Here is a 16,331-nt window from a genome sequence, read left to right as displayed (position 1 = left end):
CACTCAGGTGTTGTAATAATAATCATTGTGTCTTATTGACTTTCTAATTTTCACATGACTTCATAAACTAGTTTCACACATTCATTAAAAAAAAACAACATATGTGTGCTTTCGGCCTCTGACAAAAACAACAGTCATTGTTGGATTTTTGTTTTAACACTTACAAATATATCATGACTTGAAGTGTGCCACACAGCTGTGCACCTGATATGTTACGGTTGGGAGAAAGTTGGTGGTTATCTGAAATAAAAGTTTACTTTTTTTCTTGGGCTTGCAGCGTGTGATTTCAACTGACAGTACTCTTCTGCTAATATGATCTTTACCCACAATCTAGAATTAAAAAACATTTTCTGTAGTTGTTCAGTGTGTTTACAATGCTAATAGAGACCAGATACAATCTCAAAACTACTTTCTAAAAGATAGTGTTGTGTTCAACCATGACAGTCTTCACATAAACAGTAATTATGTTACCAAGATTGGTGTTCATTCTTGACTTTGGAAACAGTCGTTCGACAAGGAAATCTTAACTCATGGTCTAATTACTAGTTTTTTCCAGAACTTTCAACCACAGTGTTTGTGCAGTGCAGTCTAGCAAAACATAAATAAAGATACCTGCTTTATTTACCGTAGTGTATTTGTGTGTAAGTTGGTGTGTCAGTGAGTGAATGTGTGTGGTTGAGGATGGTGAAGAAAAAAAAAAAAACCCCAAGAAACAAGCTTTTCTTCAGGCTCTTAAAACTTAAGTCAATAAATCCCCTGAAAACCAACCTGATCTGCTGCTGTGAAAGTTATGATGTTACAGCAACAGGCCGTAACCTACTCACAGACTTCTCTACCAAATGCTTGTTACACAGTGTGTTTTTTATTTACTTATTTCACATAATCTGTCGTAAAAATAGCTTTGTGCAAATACGAGCTGAAATCCAGAGCTTAATGTGATTTGTGTTGCCTTCACACAAAGAGGTAGTGTGTGCACATCCAAAATCCTAAGTGACTGATTTAAAAAGTGAGACGGTGAAACAGGAAAAGATACATAAACATTGGATTGAGTGTCAAATTGGATAAACCTTAATAGTTTGAGCCAATTTTCTGACCTTATTCTGTCTTTATTTGTGTATAGTGCAGACGTTCAGTCAGGTTTTACACTGTTTTATTACGTAAACCTTGGTAGACTATCTATCGATGCATTATAGTGACTTTATTATGAGTTGATTGTCAGCACTGGCCCTCTAATAAATCTGCAACCAATGAGCACTATACCTTTGTGGCGGTATCTTTTTCTGTCTCACTTTTGTGCATATGTGACCACACATTTAGTATCAGTGAATTTTTGTTCTTTACTCTATTTTTGACCCTAAGGTAAGGTAATCTTCCCATAGGGACTGGTCTTGCTGCAACATGTAGAGTCCTTCTTCAGTTAGTACACGATTAGAACAGTTCTTAGTGAGTTTAGTGGTTTTTAAGACGCATTTCATGCTTCTGTGATGAGTCTTATTGACTGCCGTTGGCTTTTGGGTCCTCCAGTTTTTGGTGATCCAGGATCTTGATCTTCTTTTCAGCATTTTCAACATTCCTCAACAAAGTCTCCAGCCTCCGCTTGATCTTCTTCTGGTCCTCCAGAGCGCAGCTGATCACTATGGCCTGAAACTTCTGGTCGATGGGGACAGGCGGTGCCTCGGTCACACAGGCAGAGTGCAGGGCCAGCAGCTGGTGTCTTGCGCCGTCCATGTTATCCATTAACTTCTTGACAATTTCGTCTATCATAGATGTGGCCTTGCGCAGAGCCTCCTCCTGCTGGGAGTTTCTAATTGTACCAACAGAGACCTCCACACACAGTGTACGCCCCATTAGACGGTTCGCAGTTAAAGTTAACTCTTCTCTCTCTCCTAGAAGATAAAAAAAAAATTAAAGAAATCAATGCTGCATCTTAAATGACATAAATGCAGTAGAACATTTATAAACTCTACTGTAAGTGGCAGAATTTTGACTCTGTTCTCCGTGTGTGTTTCTTCTTTATGCTCCAGTTTCCTTCCACCATCAAAAGACACACAGCTCAGGTGAATACCATTGTCCTAAAGCATGGTGGGGTACTAGAGTAGGTAGGATAAAGCCCTAATTTAATGCAATGTAATCCAATAAAACAGCCCTGCAATAAAAACTGCACTTGTGAAGCTTATAAAGTTCATTTTTACGACTGTGTCACAGAGGTATTGATTTAACTTAATTTTAAATCTGCAATTTTGGGTCAATTTACAGATTTGTTACTTTGTCCAGCAGGTGAAAAATAACAACACAATTGCCTTACAATATAATGTAATGTAGCAATACATTCAACACAAACTACAGTTGCTACAAAATTGATATTTTTTATATAAGTGGTACATTACACATAGTATTATTTTTTTGTAATGGACTGCACACCTGTTAGTACAGTAGTGTATATAGTCATAGGATATGTATTAATGTATAATTCAGCCTACTTTTAAGGTTTTATTTTTAGGGATAATTTATGGCAAAATCAGGAAATTGGGATGCATGTAATCAGATAAATACTGTATGATGATTTTAATTAAATATCTTTACCTTATTCTACAGTATATTATACAGGCCAACTAAATTGCCTGTGGCAGAATGAATACTGTAAGTCTGCTGTAAACTTGCAGCTGGGTGGAGTACAAAAACTATCATGTTGCCTGGTTCTTTTTCAAATCCCCTGAGTTTCTTGAGCACCACCAGCCAACCACAACGTATCACTCAGAGAATAACCTCACTAGATCACAATGTTAAAGCTACAAAGACACAGCACTGATTCCTATACAGACAAACCAGATGTATCAGACATACTGTGGCTTTTTTCTGTAAAGTCATTGTCAGGAAACAAAGTTTGCTGTTACAAGCTCAGTAACATTGTCTCACCAGCACAGATGTTGAGTATTTCTTGGCTATTTAGAGTGGACTGAATCATTTCCAGGATGCACTCCCTTTCCTGCTCCAAGGCTGATGCTGCTTCTCGCAAAGACTCCACCCTGACAGACACAGAGACAACAACACATCAGTGGTTCTCAAAGCAATCATTTATTTTCACTATAATTCTATCAATAAGATAATAACACAATGACAGAATGTGACTATTGTGGTTGTGGATTTCATACACTTTCTATCATAAAACATCTAAAAGCAGAAAACTTATCAGATGGGGGGCTACGGGACTTAATCTTATCAAACTGGGGGTCCGTGGTCTCGTTTGTGTCAGTTTAGGGGAACCACTGCAATACATGACCACTCCCATCCATTTACAGACACTTCCTTTCACAAAAAAAAAAATCACGAGTTGTTGTAATAAACTGACTAAACCATATTCAATCCACATGTTGAATACTGCATAATGAATAAGATACAAAACTACACCCACTTCATGTATTTTCTTCCTTCTAATCGGGTGAAACCACTTTATCTCACTCTTATTTAGGATTATTAAACAGCTGGTTAGTCGATTAAAAATAGATTCTCTTTACCATAAAGAATGTGAGCAGCCATTGAATGTACTGATCATAAAATGTACAGTGTAGCGCACATGGTAAGGCCTGTAACCTTACTGTACCTTATTTCCAGCTGATCCAAATGCTCAAGCAGTCGCCCGGAGCGGTCTGCCATGGACAGTGTCCTGCTGAACTTGCTGCAGGGAGGTTCGTTCATTTTCGACTGTATTTTTGCTTGAGCCATACTGGTGAAGGATTAATGTTTAGATCTCGTCCCGGAGAGAAATCCTGTGCGATCAACAGTGTGACTGTCTCCCCTCTGGCTGTAGCAGCGGCGCCCCAGGGAGAACATTTCCAAACATGGGCTGCAACTTCCTTTCCTCAGTCCTCACAGAAGTTTCCCGAGGAGTCTAGAGCATGGGTTCCCAAAGTCTGGTCCGAGGACCCAAGAGAGGTCGCTGAGAAGGTCCAGTGGATCCCCAAAATAATTTCATTCTCTACACATTTTGAGCCCTTCAAATATCAGTTTTACTTCATGTCACTTATTATTATTGTACTACATTCAACATATCTGCAGGTGAGGCTTTTGTAGCCTAAAATATTTTAGCACTCATTACATTTTAAACAAACCCTGGCTTAGATGGCTGGGTTTTCTTTTTGACTTTGTTAATTTTTAATATAGTTGGCAAAAAAAGAACCTGACAAAGATACCTGAAAAAAGAGATATGTGAGGTCAATGGCATAACGGCAGCATAACAGAGTTCATGGATACATAGAATGTATGCACCTGTTCAAACATCAGTGTAAATCTGGGTCAAGGGTTCATAAAGGGTTCATAAAGTCAAACTTTTTAGTGCCTCTAGATTAAATGGCTGGCATAGTGATAGGGCTCAAAACTCTTGCTCTTAAAATGCTAGAGTGCCTCTACCAAAGAGTAAATTATTATAAATGTTTCCAGATCCAACTTCCATGCTCTATTCAACCTGCTGAAGGTTATAATATATCTGTTACAAAGGCAGAAACACACACAAAATAATTGAATGCCAATTTGCAGTACCCACTGGAATCTGTCAGTCACCTGCTAATGTTTTCAAAGCAACTTGAGGAAACTAACAGAGGTGTTGCCAGTATTGTAGCTGTAATTAGACATGACTTCAGTTGGATAACTGTTTATATCGAAGCCAGTTCAACAAATCAGTTTGGTGTAAAAAGCACAAAGCAGACCCCCGGTAGAATGTCTCTTTAGTTTCTTTTATTTTCATCCAGATGAGTGTAAGTGTGCTGTGTACTCTGAGCTCCAAGGTGTTATACCATATTTCTGTAGCACAGATCAATAATGTCCCTTTTGATACTGTTGAGTCCTGAACAACACAATTAACACTTTATGGTTTTCATTTTAGGGAAACGGTTGAATATTCCATCATATACAGTTGAGGACTAGGATTGCAGCAGTCCAGCAAACACTGAAACTTTCCTTGGGGCACATAGTTAGAACTACTCCTTAAGGTGCGTACAATACATTGGATTTCAAGTCTGCAATGGAACAGAGAAGGTAACCGGAGACGCAGTTAGCAGCGTGGTGTCACTAGTTCAGCTACGGCATCTTGCAGTGTCATCAGTGCCATCTATAGCACATGTGTCGACACACTGAAGTGTCGAGTCTTCACAAGAGAGGACAGTGTGTAAGCAACAGCCACAAACTAGCCTTCCAAAACATGGGAACTTCCGACTCTGACCAGTGGTGATCTCCTGTGTTGATTTTAAAATGATTAAAATCACAGCAAAAGAAGTAAAATAACGAGTAACATTTATTTAACATATTCTCAACATAAATCTTACTATTAATATCTGATGAACACTGTGTCACAAAAAAAACAACAAAAAAAACAATCTTTTCATATCCTCAGAATTCCAAAAGGCTTCTTTTAAGAGCTTCTTCCAACTCTGTAAATGATGAAAAAAGGAATATTAGGATCCAGCTTACACTGCAAACTGCAAGACAATCAAATGCATGCTAGGAGACAACTTATACTAACTTATATAATATATATATATAATCTATGTGTTAGTTTTTATCCATTTGTTCACATTTGATTTTTTATTTTATTACTTTTGATCCATCTTATAAAGCACAATTAAATCCCCCCTAACATCTTCAGTTACGTTATCTTACAGCTTTAATATCCAGGTATATATTGTCACTGCAAACAAACCTACTGTCTTTAATTTTATTATTCATTAGCATTATCTCCAAATCTAACCTCATCTTAAAACACATTTTCATCTTTATTTTTTGTTACTTGCAAAGCAAAACGTGACAGACATTGTTTATTTGCATGGAACCAACTCTGTTTCAAATATTGTGTTTTTGTGGGAAACTCAACAGTTGCTTTGAAAACTTCATAACAGCCACCCAACTACCAAGACTAAACACACACAGTGAATGTTTATCAGACTCAATTACTGCAGAATACTTCACTGTCAGTAAAAAAGTACACAAATGGATCAAGATTCAGCAAAGGAGAGAAGAACACAGCACAGGTGCACAGTCAACACTACCTCTGGGAACAAACTAGACCATCTTTAAAATACTGCATACATTGTGAAAATGCAATCACTCTTCTAGCTGCTGACCTTAACTACATGTGCATCCACATACACACATACCTGCTGACTCTCTTTCCTCTGCACTCACAGCCAGTGCCTGATCCATCTCGTCATTAGACTCATCTGTAATGGAATACATAATGAATGAAGAGCTGGTTCATTAAAATTAGTAATAAGCAATAAGATAATTAGACACTCAAACATATTAAACACTATTTTTTGTACTGTTTATAGAACGCATTTCATAACAATCAAATTACAGCTCTACAGTATGCCAAGTTTTAATTTTACTGACAATTAAGCAGATTAGTCTTTGACAAAATGATTACAATTTTCCAGATGGCATCAATTTTCCAGCTTTAAAAAAAAAAGAATGAAAACACACAGACTAAAATTTGATATAGTAAAGTGCCTGTAAAAACTACAGTATCTATTTTTCTACAAGGCGCAAGTTACACGAGGGCTATATACAGAATATAGCCTACTTTCATTGGCTTCACTCTCTTTCTCTTCCTGCTCCATGTTCAAAAACTTCACCAGTGTTTCATCTTCAATCTCTGCAATAACAATGTGAAAACAGAATTAAATGCTGCAAGCGAAAGTAGATAATAAATGTCAAGATTTGAACTGATTTACCATTAGTTTCTGGTTTGATCTCCACAGCGTTGAGTATTTTGACAGCAGTGGGTTCTGCTTTCACGTCTTTCCTGCAGGTCCTGGAGCTCATGCAAGGTTCCAGCGTACAGTGTCGGGAGTGATAGTGTTTATGGAAACTTGGAACGTCTGTAAAACTCTCCTGGCAAGTTTTGCATTCTACATCGAAGGTCTTGTCCAGGTTTAAGGCTGTGTGTTTTGTGTGGACGTGAGTCTTCATCTGCGCGTAGGAGGGCACAGATAGACTACAAGGAGCGCACACATACTGACATCTTCCATCAGCGGCCAGATTCCTCATACACTGTGTATACATAGCTTTCATTTCTTCTTTGCTCTTCTCTGAACCCATGCATGGGCACGAGCAAGTAGGCTGACTGGTGCTTTCAGCAACAGTTGGCTGAACGACTTCAGCGTCATCCATGCAGTAGTAGTCCTTACTGTGAAGACTCTTGTAGTGCTCCAAGAACTCACCTTCCGATTCGAACTGCATGCTGTCGCAGAGGCCGCAGAAGTGGGAGCTTTTTATCTGCCCGTCGTGTTCATTCGTACAATGTCTGCGTACGGTGGACTCTTTAAAGAACTTCTGTGGGCAGTGGCCGCAGATGAATCTCTGAAAGCTGTGACTGCTCACGTCTCTGCAGTGTTTCCGGACGGCTGCTTCCGAGTCAAAGATGTCCTCGCACATCCTGCACATCCAAGTCTTAGCTGCTGTTGAGGGACGTGCCTCTACTGTGTCAGGTTGAACCGTTGTCTTAGAGGATGAGTGCAGGGTGACTTCGCCGCTGGTGGACGGCTTGTCGTCGATGACGGTGGTGAGCTCCTCGGGAACTTCTTGTTCGGTGAAGAAGGTGTGTCCGCTGTGCACTTGCGACACGTGCGAGAGGATATCTTCGTAACGAGGCATTTCCACTTTGCACTTGCGGCAGTAGAAAAGGAAGTTGGACAGATGAGCCCCCCCGTGAAAGCGACTCATATGCAGGCGGGTAATTGAAGACTCTCCCATGTGTTTGCCGCACACACCGCACTGATGGAAAATCTGGTTCACGGCCAAGAGATGCTTGCTGGCTGTGGCTTCCTCTGAGAACTGCAGACCACACTCGCAGTACCATGCTGTTGTTGAGTTTCTGCTGGTGATGCCGTTCAAACCTAGTCTCTGCCGTTTGGCTGGAAATTCTTCAAACTCACTCCTCTTCTTGTTTCTCTTTTGAAAAGCTGTTTCAAAGCCAGCGGACTGCCTCTTCTCCTGAGTCTCTTTAGCCCTCTGGGTGCGTTGAATTTCACTAAACCTGCAGAACTGAAGAAGTGCTCTCACCATTGTTTTGTTGACCTCCACGTCATGCTGGGTCGATTCTTTGTGTTTCTCCATTTCAGCTTGGCTGAGGAAGATTTTACAGCAGAGGGAGCACTGCCCTCGCACTTGCAGCTGTTTCATTACCTGCACTATGGTTTTATCAGCCTTGGCTACCGCACAGCCCTGTCTGCAGTGCACACTGAAGGAGAAAAGACAGGAAAAATCAGTTCCATGAAAATTTGAACAAAAGCAGCGTCAGCCGTAATATCAATATATATTAATACATTAATTGCAGAGCAGTCACAATGAAACTTACTTAAAGTGAGCTTGAGCAGCCTGATGTGAGGTAAGTACTTTGTGACATAAAGAGCACCGGACATTGAACGCTGTATCCTTGCACAAAGTGATGAGACGATTCTTAGCACGTTGTGGGACGGGAACTGGCAGTGCTCTTCCTCTGGGTTCTTTACAAGAAGAGAAAAGCAAAAAAGTAATCTCAATTATGTTAATATAACACCTCATCAGCACTTTCTTTAAGACAGCCTTATGTATAATAACCCTAAAATGACAACCAAGTTATTTAGAATATTTCCCCTATCTAATATGCACAGGAAACCTACATATCCAGCTCCTTCAGGGACAGGTTGTTGTCACTTTTTGGACAATTTTGGGTATTAAAGTGTTCATACTACAGTAAGGAGTCTCCTGCACAAGAAATTTGTATAATTACACAAATTAATCAGAAAATTGTTAAATATTAATGTTTAATAACAACATTTTCACTTCTCTATGAACATTAATTTTGGAGATTCGGGTAAGTGAGGTTCTGATGAAAATGTGTACATAACCACACAAAATATTCCCCTCATACAAAAAATATGACATTATTCAGATGTCATTATGGTCTGAAATGTATAATCAACAGACAAGGTAGAGTTCAGTTGCAATAACCCTTACCACTCATTACGAGCGACTCTGTGAAGTGGTTTTTGGCTGACATGTGCTGAAGACACTCATCCCGGAGGTTGAAGAGGAGGTAGCATGCAGGACAGGCAAAACACACAATTCGCTGATAGGTCTGTGTGATGCTGTGACCCTCAGCACTAGATGAGGACACCTAGGAATCGAAACAACATAATGCAAAACGTTTCTCTTCACAAATAAATCAACTAATTAATGAAATATTAAAAGAGCAGGACTATTTAATTAAACAGTTGGAAAAGGGCGAAAACCTTAGATTCAAGATGTTTCCTCCACGCTTCTTTAGTCTGAAAATACTGACCACAGGCCTCACAGGCAAAGAGCTCAGATGGACTTCCTTTAAGATTGACGGTTGGATCACAAGGGGAGTGATCAAATCTAAACACATGATATATATTTTACTGAAAAAAATATGCCCATTTGTGCTCAGGAAAATGGTTTAAAGCACTACACTTGCACTGGACATGAACAGAAAAGAATTACCTTTTTAAGTGACCGTCGAGGAGAGACGCATGGTCATACACTCGACCACAGTTGATAACCGGACAAGTGTGTTTAGTTGAAGTATTTAGGGGGAAAGGAGCAGGTCTGTGTCTCCGTCCAGAACCAGCACTGATCACTCCAGGTTTAAGACCTCAGTAAACATAGAGCCAAAGTACAGTAAGTTGCACAGTCAGTCAGCTGACAACTCCCCCACCCCCCAAAAAAGTTATAGTACAGGGGCAATATATACAACAGAACAACATTTGATTGAACTCAATCACTGCAGGTTTACTACATGACAGTGTTATAATACAACTGACTTCTAATTCAAATTACAAACATACCTGGCATCTTTAACCACATATCTACACAACGCTTTGCTTCCTGATGGCTTCCATTTGTGGAACAGAAAGCCAGCTCCTGCTGTCCATGTGCTTTTTGTAAGATTTGTTTCTCCTGAAAGAGAGACATGAAGAGATCAACAATAACAGAAAATAATCTTTAAACCATAATTTTTAAACCTGCCTTGCAATTAATTACAAAGAGGTAAGCTAGATGTGAGTGGAAACCAACAGATGGTAATAATGTTAATTTTCTAAATGATGAACAGTATTATGTTGTGTTGAGTCACTGCTCATTTTAATAGGTTGCTACAGTTATTTCCATTCTGCCCACAGGGTGGCACTGTTGCTGCTACAAATGACCTTAACTGACCCCACATATACTGTGTGCATCTGTGCATACCAACACAATACACAAAGAAAATTCCTCCTGAGCGTTGTGTTGGAATGTTATCCCTAAATTTGAAAAAAAATCTCCATTAACAGCTGTTTAAAGATGAGATTGTACCAGCATCCTTTGGATTTTTCTGCAAAGAATGAATACCAACTAAATTTTTGCAAAGTAGATAATAAAGACAGATTGCAATTAAGTCCAATTAAGTCTGCTAGCAAATAACAGAAAAATGCCTTAAAGCTGCTGTGTGGTGGGATGCACTCCCAACAGGGTACAGAACCCATAACTAAGTTTTTATAAGCTGCCGAACCGGAAAACTGAGCCTTTAAGAAGGCAAAAGTGGATACAGGCAATACGATGTGATGCATCTGCAGGACGAATGGGAAAACTGGGATCCTGACACTCGGTATCCCTATATGTGCAGCCAGCATTTTGTCACTGGTAAGTCAAACATCCAAATGTCAGTTTTAGGCTAACTATATTTCTGTAAGTTCAGCTAAAGCATTTTGACAGTATGCAACTTGTGTTATAGTGGATTGTGGATAAATCAGTAAGCTATGCAGTATTATGTTTGAGTTTACCATTCAGTGGGATCATTTCTCCAAGAAAAGCAAGGTAAGGAGAAGGGACACTGAGACAGACAGACAATATAGAGTTTGTCATTGTCAATATAACTTTTCCTCTCTGGTAGACATATGGTGCTAAAATAGTCCTCTGGCATGCTGAAATCTAATGTTTTAGCTAGATACAGACATTCTGTTAACGTTGCAGTCCTTGGTTGCATATTATGATGCTGACTGTTTTCCACTCTGGTGGGCGTAGTTTTCAATGACATTTTGCGCTCTGTCTCTAGTTTAAGCGCATCAATTATCACATTATTGTCACACCATACTTTATCTATACTACTCATGTTACTGTATAGTTTGGAGTCAAGGTAGGCTAGAAATTCCACAGAATAGATGAGGAATTGTCTATTTTCCTTTGCTGTTATAGATGCATAAATGTGAGTGTTTCAATTGAAACACTATTAGAATGAAGTGTGTCTCACTACTGAATATATTTTATATTTAGTCAGAACTGTCAAATATGCATCACAACCTTTTTTGCACATAGATATTCATATCTAAACTCGTCCTTTAACAGTACTGTTAGCATGTAAACATTCATAACGTAGTTTTACTGTTTCTACTTTGTTTATGTTACATTTGTCTACCTTAGTTTTTGATTGAGCCGTGTCAAAGAAGAATTTCTGTTACTATGTGATAGACAATTAAGTTTAATATTATTTAGTGTAACAAAAAGTGCCCTTGGGAGGAAGCACAAGTCATTTTGCCTGTAAATGGAGACTAATGAGAAAGATTACAGATGATACTGGCACTAAGTGAAATAGGAATGAAAGTCTGACAAGCAACAAAACGAAAGAGGATCATTTTAATTAAAGTTAACTTACCTTGAAAGCTTTACATTTGTCTTCTCTTGCCCGTTTCTCTTGGGCCACCTGCTGCGCGAGTCTATCCAGAGTAGATGTAACATGCGCTTTATGTCGGTCGATTTTATCTTCCAGCTGCGGGAAAAGAAAATCACAGCAATTTATGGAAATTCTAGACAAGTATCCATTCTATCTAACAGAAATTAGAAATTTAGAGGATTACTAGTTAATGCTGCTCTGTTTAGCCTCTCACCGTGTCTGCATATGATGAACATCCCTCATCCTCACTATCGCTCAGCAGATCAATACAGTCCAATACTGGTCTGAGAGGAGCCTCCTGAGGCAAGTACAAGACATCGTGTCATTAGTGTTATAAAAGATTGCAATTCCTGCATAACCTTTAAAAGGTGATTACTTAATTTTAATATACCAATTGAAACAGTGATGAAAAATAATCCATAGCTATTCAACCCACCATTTTCTAGCTTTGGAAATTTGTCAAGTATATGAGCACTCTCTAAAATATACATTTTTCTTGGGGATGCTGCTTGCGTAGTGATTCAAAATTCATATACTCATGAATGAAGTGAATCTAAATGGCAACTCAGTCTGATTCTTGGTCAAGATGTTAATGCATTGAATAACCAGAGTCCAGTCAATACCAAAGGATAAAGTAAGCAGTGTCATTGACAATGCTGTGTGTAGTGGTTATCTTATCCTTTGAACCTATTGATTTTTTAATAGATATATAAGCCTACACATGACTTACTGATACAAACTCCACTTCTTCCTCCACCTCATCTTCGTCTGCTTGAATTGGAGAAGACATTTATCTGAGGAAAAACAACAAGCTAATGTAACTTTTGCAGCTGCAGCTCTAACTTTGAACATTCATATAGGGGAGGGGGTGTGCACCAGTAAACATACACCAGACAGACATGTGCCTTAACTGTAAAGCGCCTCCAATTTTAACTTTAGCTTTAGGCCTGCTAACTCGAGATTAGTCAAAATTAAGAAATTAACAACCGTAACCGTTTCTTCAATACGTCTCTTACGTGTGAAATGATGGTTCAGCTGTTAGCTAACTAACAGCACGCAAACTGCTCATTATTATTTAGTTACAGTAGTTGTGATATATCAATAAAAATGAGACAGTTACTGTGATATATCGGCTTGAGTAGCTCTCCTCGTACAGCTCTCATATACTCGGTGCTAACGTTGGTAAAGTTTCATAACGGACTAACGTTAAAATGTTGTAAAACACATCGGAGGGCAGCTGAAATATTTACAAACTGTTCAGCAGCATTCACGTCGATGCCAGGCGTGTCTAAAGCAACAAAAACACGACTTACTCTCCGCTGGAGTGCAACTCAAACCTACTAAACTCAATGCAAACCATGCAAAGTATATTTTCTTCATCGCTCACCTACCAGAGAGCCTCTCCTCTGTGCTGCCACCGGTGGGTGGAAGCTGGATTGCAGTGAACTATGCTTTAGCACTGTTGTGTTGCTGCAGTATAGCTCCCGTCCACCGGTGGCAGCACTGAGCGGCGGAGCAGAGCTTTAATAGTTGAGCGAAGAAGAAACTGATTTACGCGCCATACAGAGATTTTGGGTTGTTTTGAAAAAGGCACTTGCCTGCAGTCCGCTGGTTTAAATTGTATTTTAGGTACTTTAAACAAACTTGACATAGACCAGAAGTCTCCCAGTTTGTCGCTGAGAAGTTCACCAGCCATCAGATGGGTTCGTAACATCAACCGTTGTCAGTAATGCAACTTAATTAGCACCAAAATCGTGAACATGTTGCTTCGCTTGGGTTGCAGTCCAAGACACACCCCTTAACCTCAAGCTAAAAGTAACGTTAAGCTAACTAGCTCTGTGTTTGCGGGTGCAACGGGCATTAGTCGCGAAACGAATGCAATGTAAATACACTTTACGTTGGGCATGGTTTGCTGTTAATCATGTAGGGTTGGAGTCAACACACGAATGAAGCTGAGCGTCAAATTACCTGCTTGTTCTTCACTCCTCAGTTGACTTCTGCTCTTTCCTGTTTTTAGCTACGGCATCCCGAAACGTCTGCAACGTCATGTGCAAATCTGAAGCGCTCCTTTTTCACGCGGAGTGTGCCACCGGTGCGGAGTTAATCGCTGTTGGGAGAGAACTTGAATGAACTCCGCCCGTCTGCTCTGCTCACTCTCCACGGGTTGAAAATGTGAACCTATCACTCCATCGCTATTTCCTCAGTCGGATTCATATGTATACCCAGTAGCCGATTCCCATCATTCACAAGATGAATTGATTATAACTTACAAGTTCACAGATATGCTTGTTGAATTATTCATACCAAGATGAGTAAACAGCAGCTGTGGCGTGCACAGAGGGGGGCTCTGCTACTCATGTGGAAGGCAGAATATGTATGCATTAGAAAGGACATGCATATTTATCAACGTTATTAGCTATAATATGGGAAAGTGCAATCATTTGTTGCATATTTTAAATTATTGGTAAATGCATACGTGACACTGACATGACGACAATGTACAGTTATATGCACAGAATATAACACAAAAACACAACAAAAATGTGTGAACATGCTGGAGTAATCACTATATGTGCAAAAATGTTTAATGTATTGTTCTTATATGGATATATGCTGTAAATATAAACTTTAGTCAAAACATTCATACGTATATGTAATTTATTTTAGTTTTGGACTATGGGTTGTAACCAGTGTGTACACAGGAAGATTCAGAAATGACTAGTGTGCAACTCAGGGCAACAGCTTCTTCAAGGGGGCATTGGTGCCAAACATTTCAACCCCATGCATGTAGCGGATTGCCTCTGGAGATGTGAGTATACAAATACCATTTATGCAAGCTTATTTTACATGTATTGCAATGGCTATAAACATACATCTCATATGATGACAGGTAAAGTAAACATTTCTATATTTTTTGCACATAAGTAGGCCTACATATGTTGACATACTCAAAACCATAAATGGCAATTATTTGTGTAGTGTAAAAGTTGGAATTTAATTACTATATATATTCCTTAACTGAAAATTTGTTGACATATATGAATAATAGGTTTACCACTTATTATTTGTTTACTGTTTGTATGAAAATATACTTTATGTGCATTAATTGTACTGAATATATGGTATTTTAGAGTAGCCTTCCTTACCATAACAAAAACCTTCCTTTAATTTATATATGACATAAAATAACTATTTATCCATCATGTAAAAATACATATTGACACATGCAATATATGTTATATAGATTTACAGCATAAATTGACACTTTTTGACATGCACTTACAATAACTGGCTATTCCTTATATTAACATTGTGTGGGGTATTAATCATGTAGGTTCTCCTTTTCAGATAAAGTACACAGTATACATCCCAAGATTAAGAATGTAGTGTATAGGTGCATACAGATGTGGTCATATGGTTTGACAAGCTTTATTTCTGTGAGATTTTTTTTTGTCCTGTGTTACCTTGTAAAGTTTCAAATAAAACCCCTTTCTTTCCTCATATTGCCTTGCGTGACTCTTCTTTCATCTGACTCAAGAAAAGCTCTGAATGATATCAGTTCATCCAAAATTACGTAATCATGGTTGGATTAGGTTTGAGGTTGTTTACTCCTGAACATGTCTGTGCATGATGTCTCATTTTAATGCCTGTCAGTAAAAGAGCCACCTAACAAGTAAGTATACAGCAAAATAGCCTGTTACCTTTTAATAACCTATAACAGATCGATATGTTGTATTACTAATAATGTTATAGTAACATTGCATGGCTATCATTGGATACAAATGTAAAATAACATCATAGCCTGTATGACTCCTTTATAGTACTGTTACTATTACACCACCATTCGTTGAGGCAGCAGACTCCGCAGCAGATTACTGCGATGCTCAGATGAATCTGCTGACTCTCCCTGCCCCTGTTAGGAAAAAGAAATAAATAAATAAAACTTGCGTGTCTGCTGAGTCATGCATTATACCTCACAACAATGATAGAAATAGTCTGGGCTGTCCACTTTGTACCCAGAGGCTTAAACGTGGCAGTTCTGCAACGATTCACGTATGTCAGCCACTGTCTTTATTCGCATCTTGAGCTCTCAGCGGTGTAACTGCGGGAGAGGAGCCAGCTGTCTGCGGCTGCGGGAAACTGTCCTACATATCGCTCTATGATGATCGCTGCGGCGTTTTTGGTGCTGTTAAAGCCGTACAGTATTCAATGTGTGCTGCTATTATTGTTGCTTTTGCTCGGGACTATTGCGACAATTTTGTTTTTTTGCTGCTGGCATCGCAGGCTTCGTAATGGAAAGCATCCTATGAAATCTGTGCTCTCTGGACGCTCCAAGAGCCGCGGTGAGTAGCGCAGGCCAGCCGCCTCTCCTCATCCTGTCAGCTCATGTCTGTATACTGCATGTTATTCATAGTCTGTTTTTATTTGTTCTAGCTAGAAATAAAGTCAGCACATCTGCAGTATGGGCTGTAAGAGGAAACTAACACTTGACTCATGAAGGTGTTAATGTGTGTAAAGACAAATCAGGCTGAGTGCAGCCTGAATTATATTATTATTAGTCTTTTAAATGGATAAACAGCTGATATTTGACATGTCATGCTTAACAATAAATGTTAGATCCTAATATCTCATT

General features: G+C 39.0%; 3 protein-coding genes across 13 annotated transcripts in view; 1 reads left to right on the top strand and 2 right to left on the bottom strand.

The window, feature by feature from the left end:
* Positions 1-840: 840 nt before the first annotated feature.
* Positions 841-3,964, bottom strand: bag2 (BCL2 associated athanogene 2). The gene is made up of 3 exons (XM_042433199.1): positions 3,602-3,964; positions 2,917-3,026; positions 841-1,886 (listed from the first exon to the last, which is right to left on the bottom strand). Exons 1-3 carry the CDS (start codon positions 3,721-3,723, stop codon positions 1,492-1,494), a joined length of 627 nt encoding a protein of 208 aa, XP_042289133.1. The 5' UTR covers positions 3,724-3,964; the 3' UTR covers positions 841-1,491.
* A 747-nt stretch (positions 3,965-4,711) lies between these two features.
* znf451 (zinc finger protein 451) lies at positions 4,712-13,745 on the bottom strand. 7 transcript variants are annotated; one of them, XR_006099892.1, is made up of 14 exons: positions 13,667-13,745; positions 12,429-12,492; positions 11,913-11,996; positions 11,681-11,794; positions 9,840-9,951; positions 9,496-9,646; positions 9,264-9,390; positions 8,989-9,148; positions 8,348-8,495; positions 6,723-8,230; positions 6,572-6,643; positions 6,147-6,209; positions 5,319-5,423; positions 4,712-5,228 (listed from the first exon to the last, which is right to left on the bottom strand). XR_006099892.1 is itself a non-coding variant. In XM_042433123.1 (13 exons), exons 2-13 carry the CDS (start codon positions 12,486-12,488, stop codon positions 5,383-5,385), a joined length of 2,640 nt encoding a protein of 879 aa, XP_042289057.1. In that variant the 5' UTR covers positions 12,489-12,492; positions 13,667-13,745; the 3' UTR covers positions 4,712-5,382. The 7 variants fall into 7 exon arrangements, 6 of the variants coding, with proteins under 6 accessions (XP_042289057.1, XP_042289060.1, XP_042289059.1 ...); XM_042433123.1 differs by having other exon boundaries at positions 4,712-5,423; XM_042433126.1 differs by lacking the exon at positions 13,667-13,745 and adding an exon at positions 13,090-13,114 and having other exon boundaries at positions 4,712-5,423.
* Positions 13,746-14,421: 676 nt separating this feature from the next.
* The window catches only part of dst (dystonin), a 109,127-nt gene continuing 107,217 nt past the window's right edge, over positions 14,422-16,331 (top strand). For 4 of the 5 annotated variants that reach the window (XM_042433111.1, XM_042433107.1, XM_042433106.1 and 1 more), the window contains exon 1: positions 14,828-16,041. In XM_042433111.1, the coding sequence (XP_042289045.1) occupies positions 15,858-16,041 (184 nt within the window). In that variant the 5' untranslated portion in view covers positions 14,828-15,857. Of the gene's footprint in view, positions 14,508-14,827; positions 16,042-16,331 lie in introns of those variants that run through there. The other variant, XM_042433104.1, reaches the window with a different exon arrangement.

The sequence above is a fragment of the Thunnus maccoyii genome, chromosome 14 (genome assembly GCF_910596095.1).
Source record: "Thunnus maccoyii chromosome 14, fThuMac1.1, whole genome shotgun sequence".
NCBI classification, from domain to species: Eukaryota; Metazoa; Chordata; class Actinopteri; order Scombriformes; family Scombridae; genus Thunnus; species Thunnus maccoyii.
The sequence above is the reverse complement of the archived record's forward strand: the minus strand, read 5'-3'. Positions and strand labels throughout refer to the sequence as shown.

Excerpts from the sequence above, each read along its gene's own strand:
- bag2 (XM_042433199.1), bottom strand. The coding sequence starts at position 3,723 with ATGGCTCAAGCAAAAATACAGTCGAAAATGAACGAACCTCCCTGCAGC. Across the intron at positions 3,027-3,601 it reads TTGGATCAGCTGGAAATAAG|GGTGGAGTCTTTGCGAGAAG; the intron begins GTACAGTAAGGT and ends TGTGTCTGTCAG. Across the intron at positions 1,887-2,916 it reads AATACTCAACATCTGTGCTG|GAGAGAGAGAAGAGTTAACT; the intron begins GTGAGACAATGT and ends TTTATCTTCTAG.
- znf451 (XM_042433123.1), bottom strand. The coding sequence starts at position 12,488 with ATGTCTTCTCCAATTCAAGCAGACGAAGATGAGGTGGAGGAAGAAGTG. Across the intron at positions 9,952-11,680 it reads ACAAATGTAAAGCTTTCAAG|GAGAAACAAATCTTACAAAA; the intron begins GTAAGTTAACTT and ends TCTCTCTTTCAG. Across the intron at positions 8,231-8,347 it reads GCTGCTCAAGCTCACTTTAA|TGTGCACTGCAGACAGGGCT; the intron begins GTAAGTTTCATT and ends TTTCTCCTTCAG.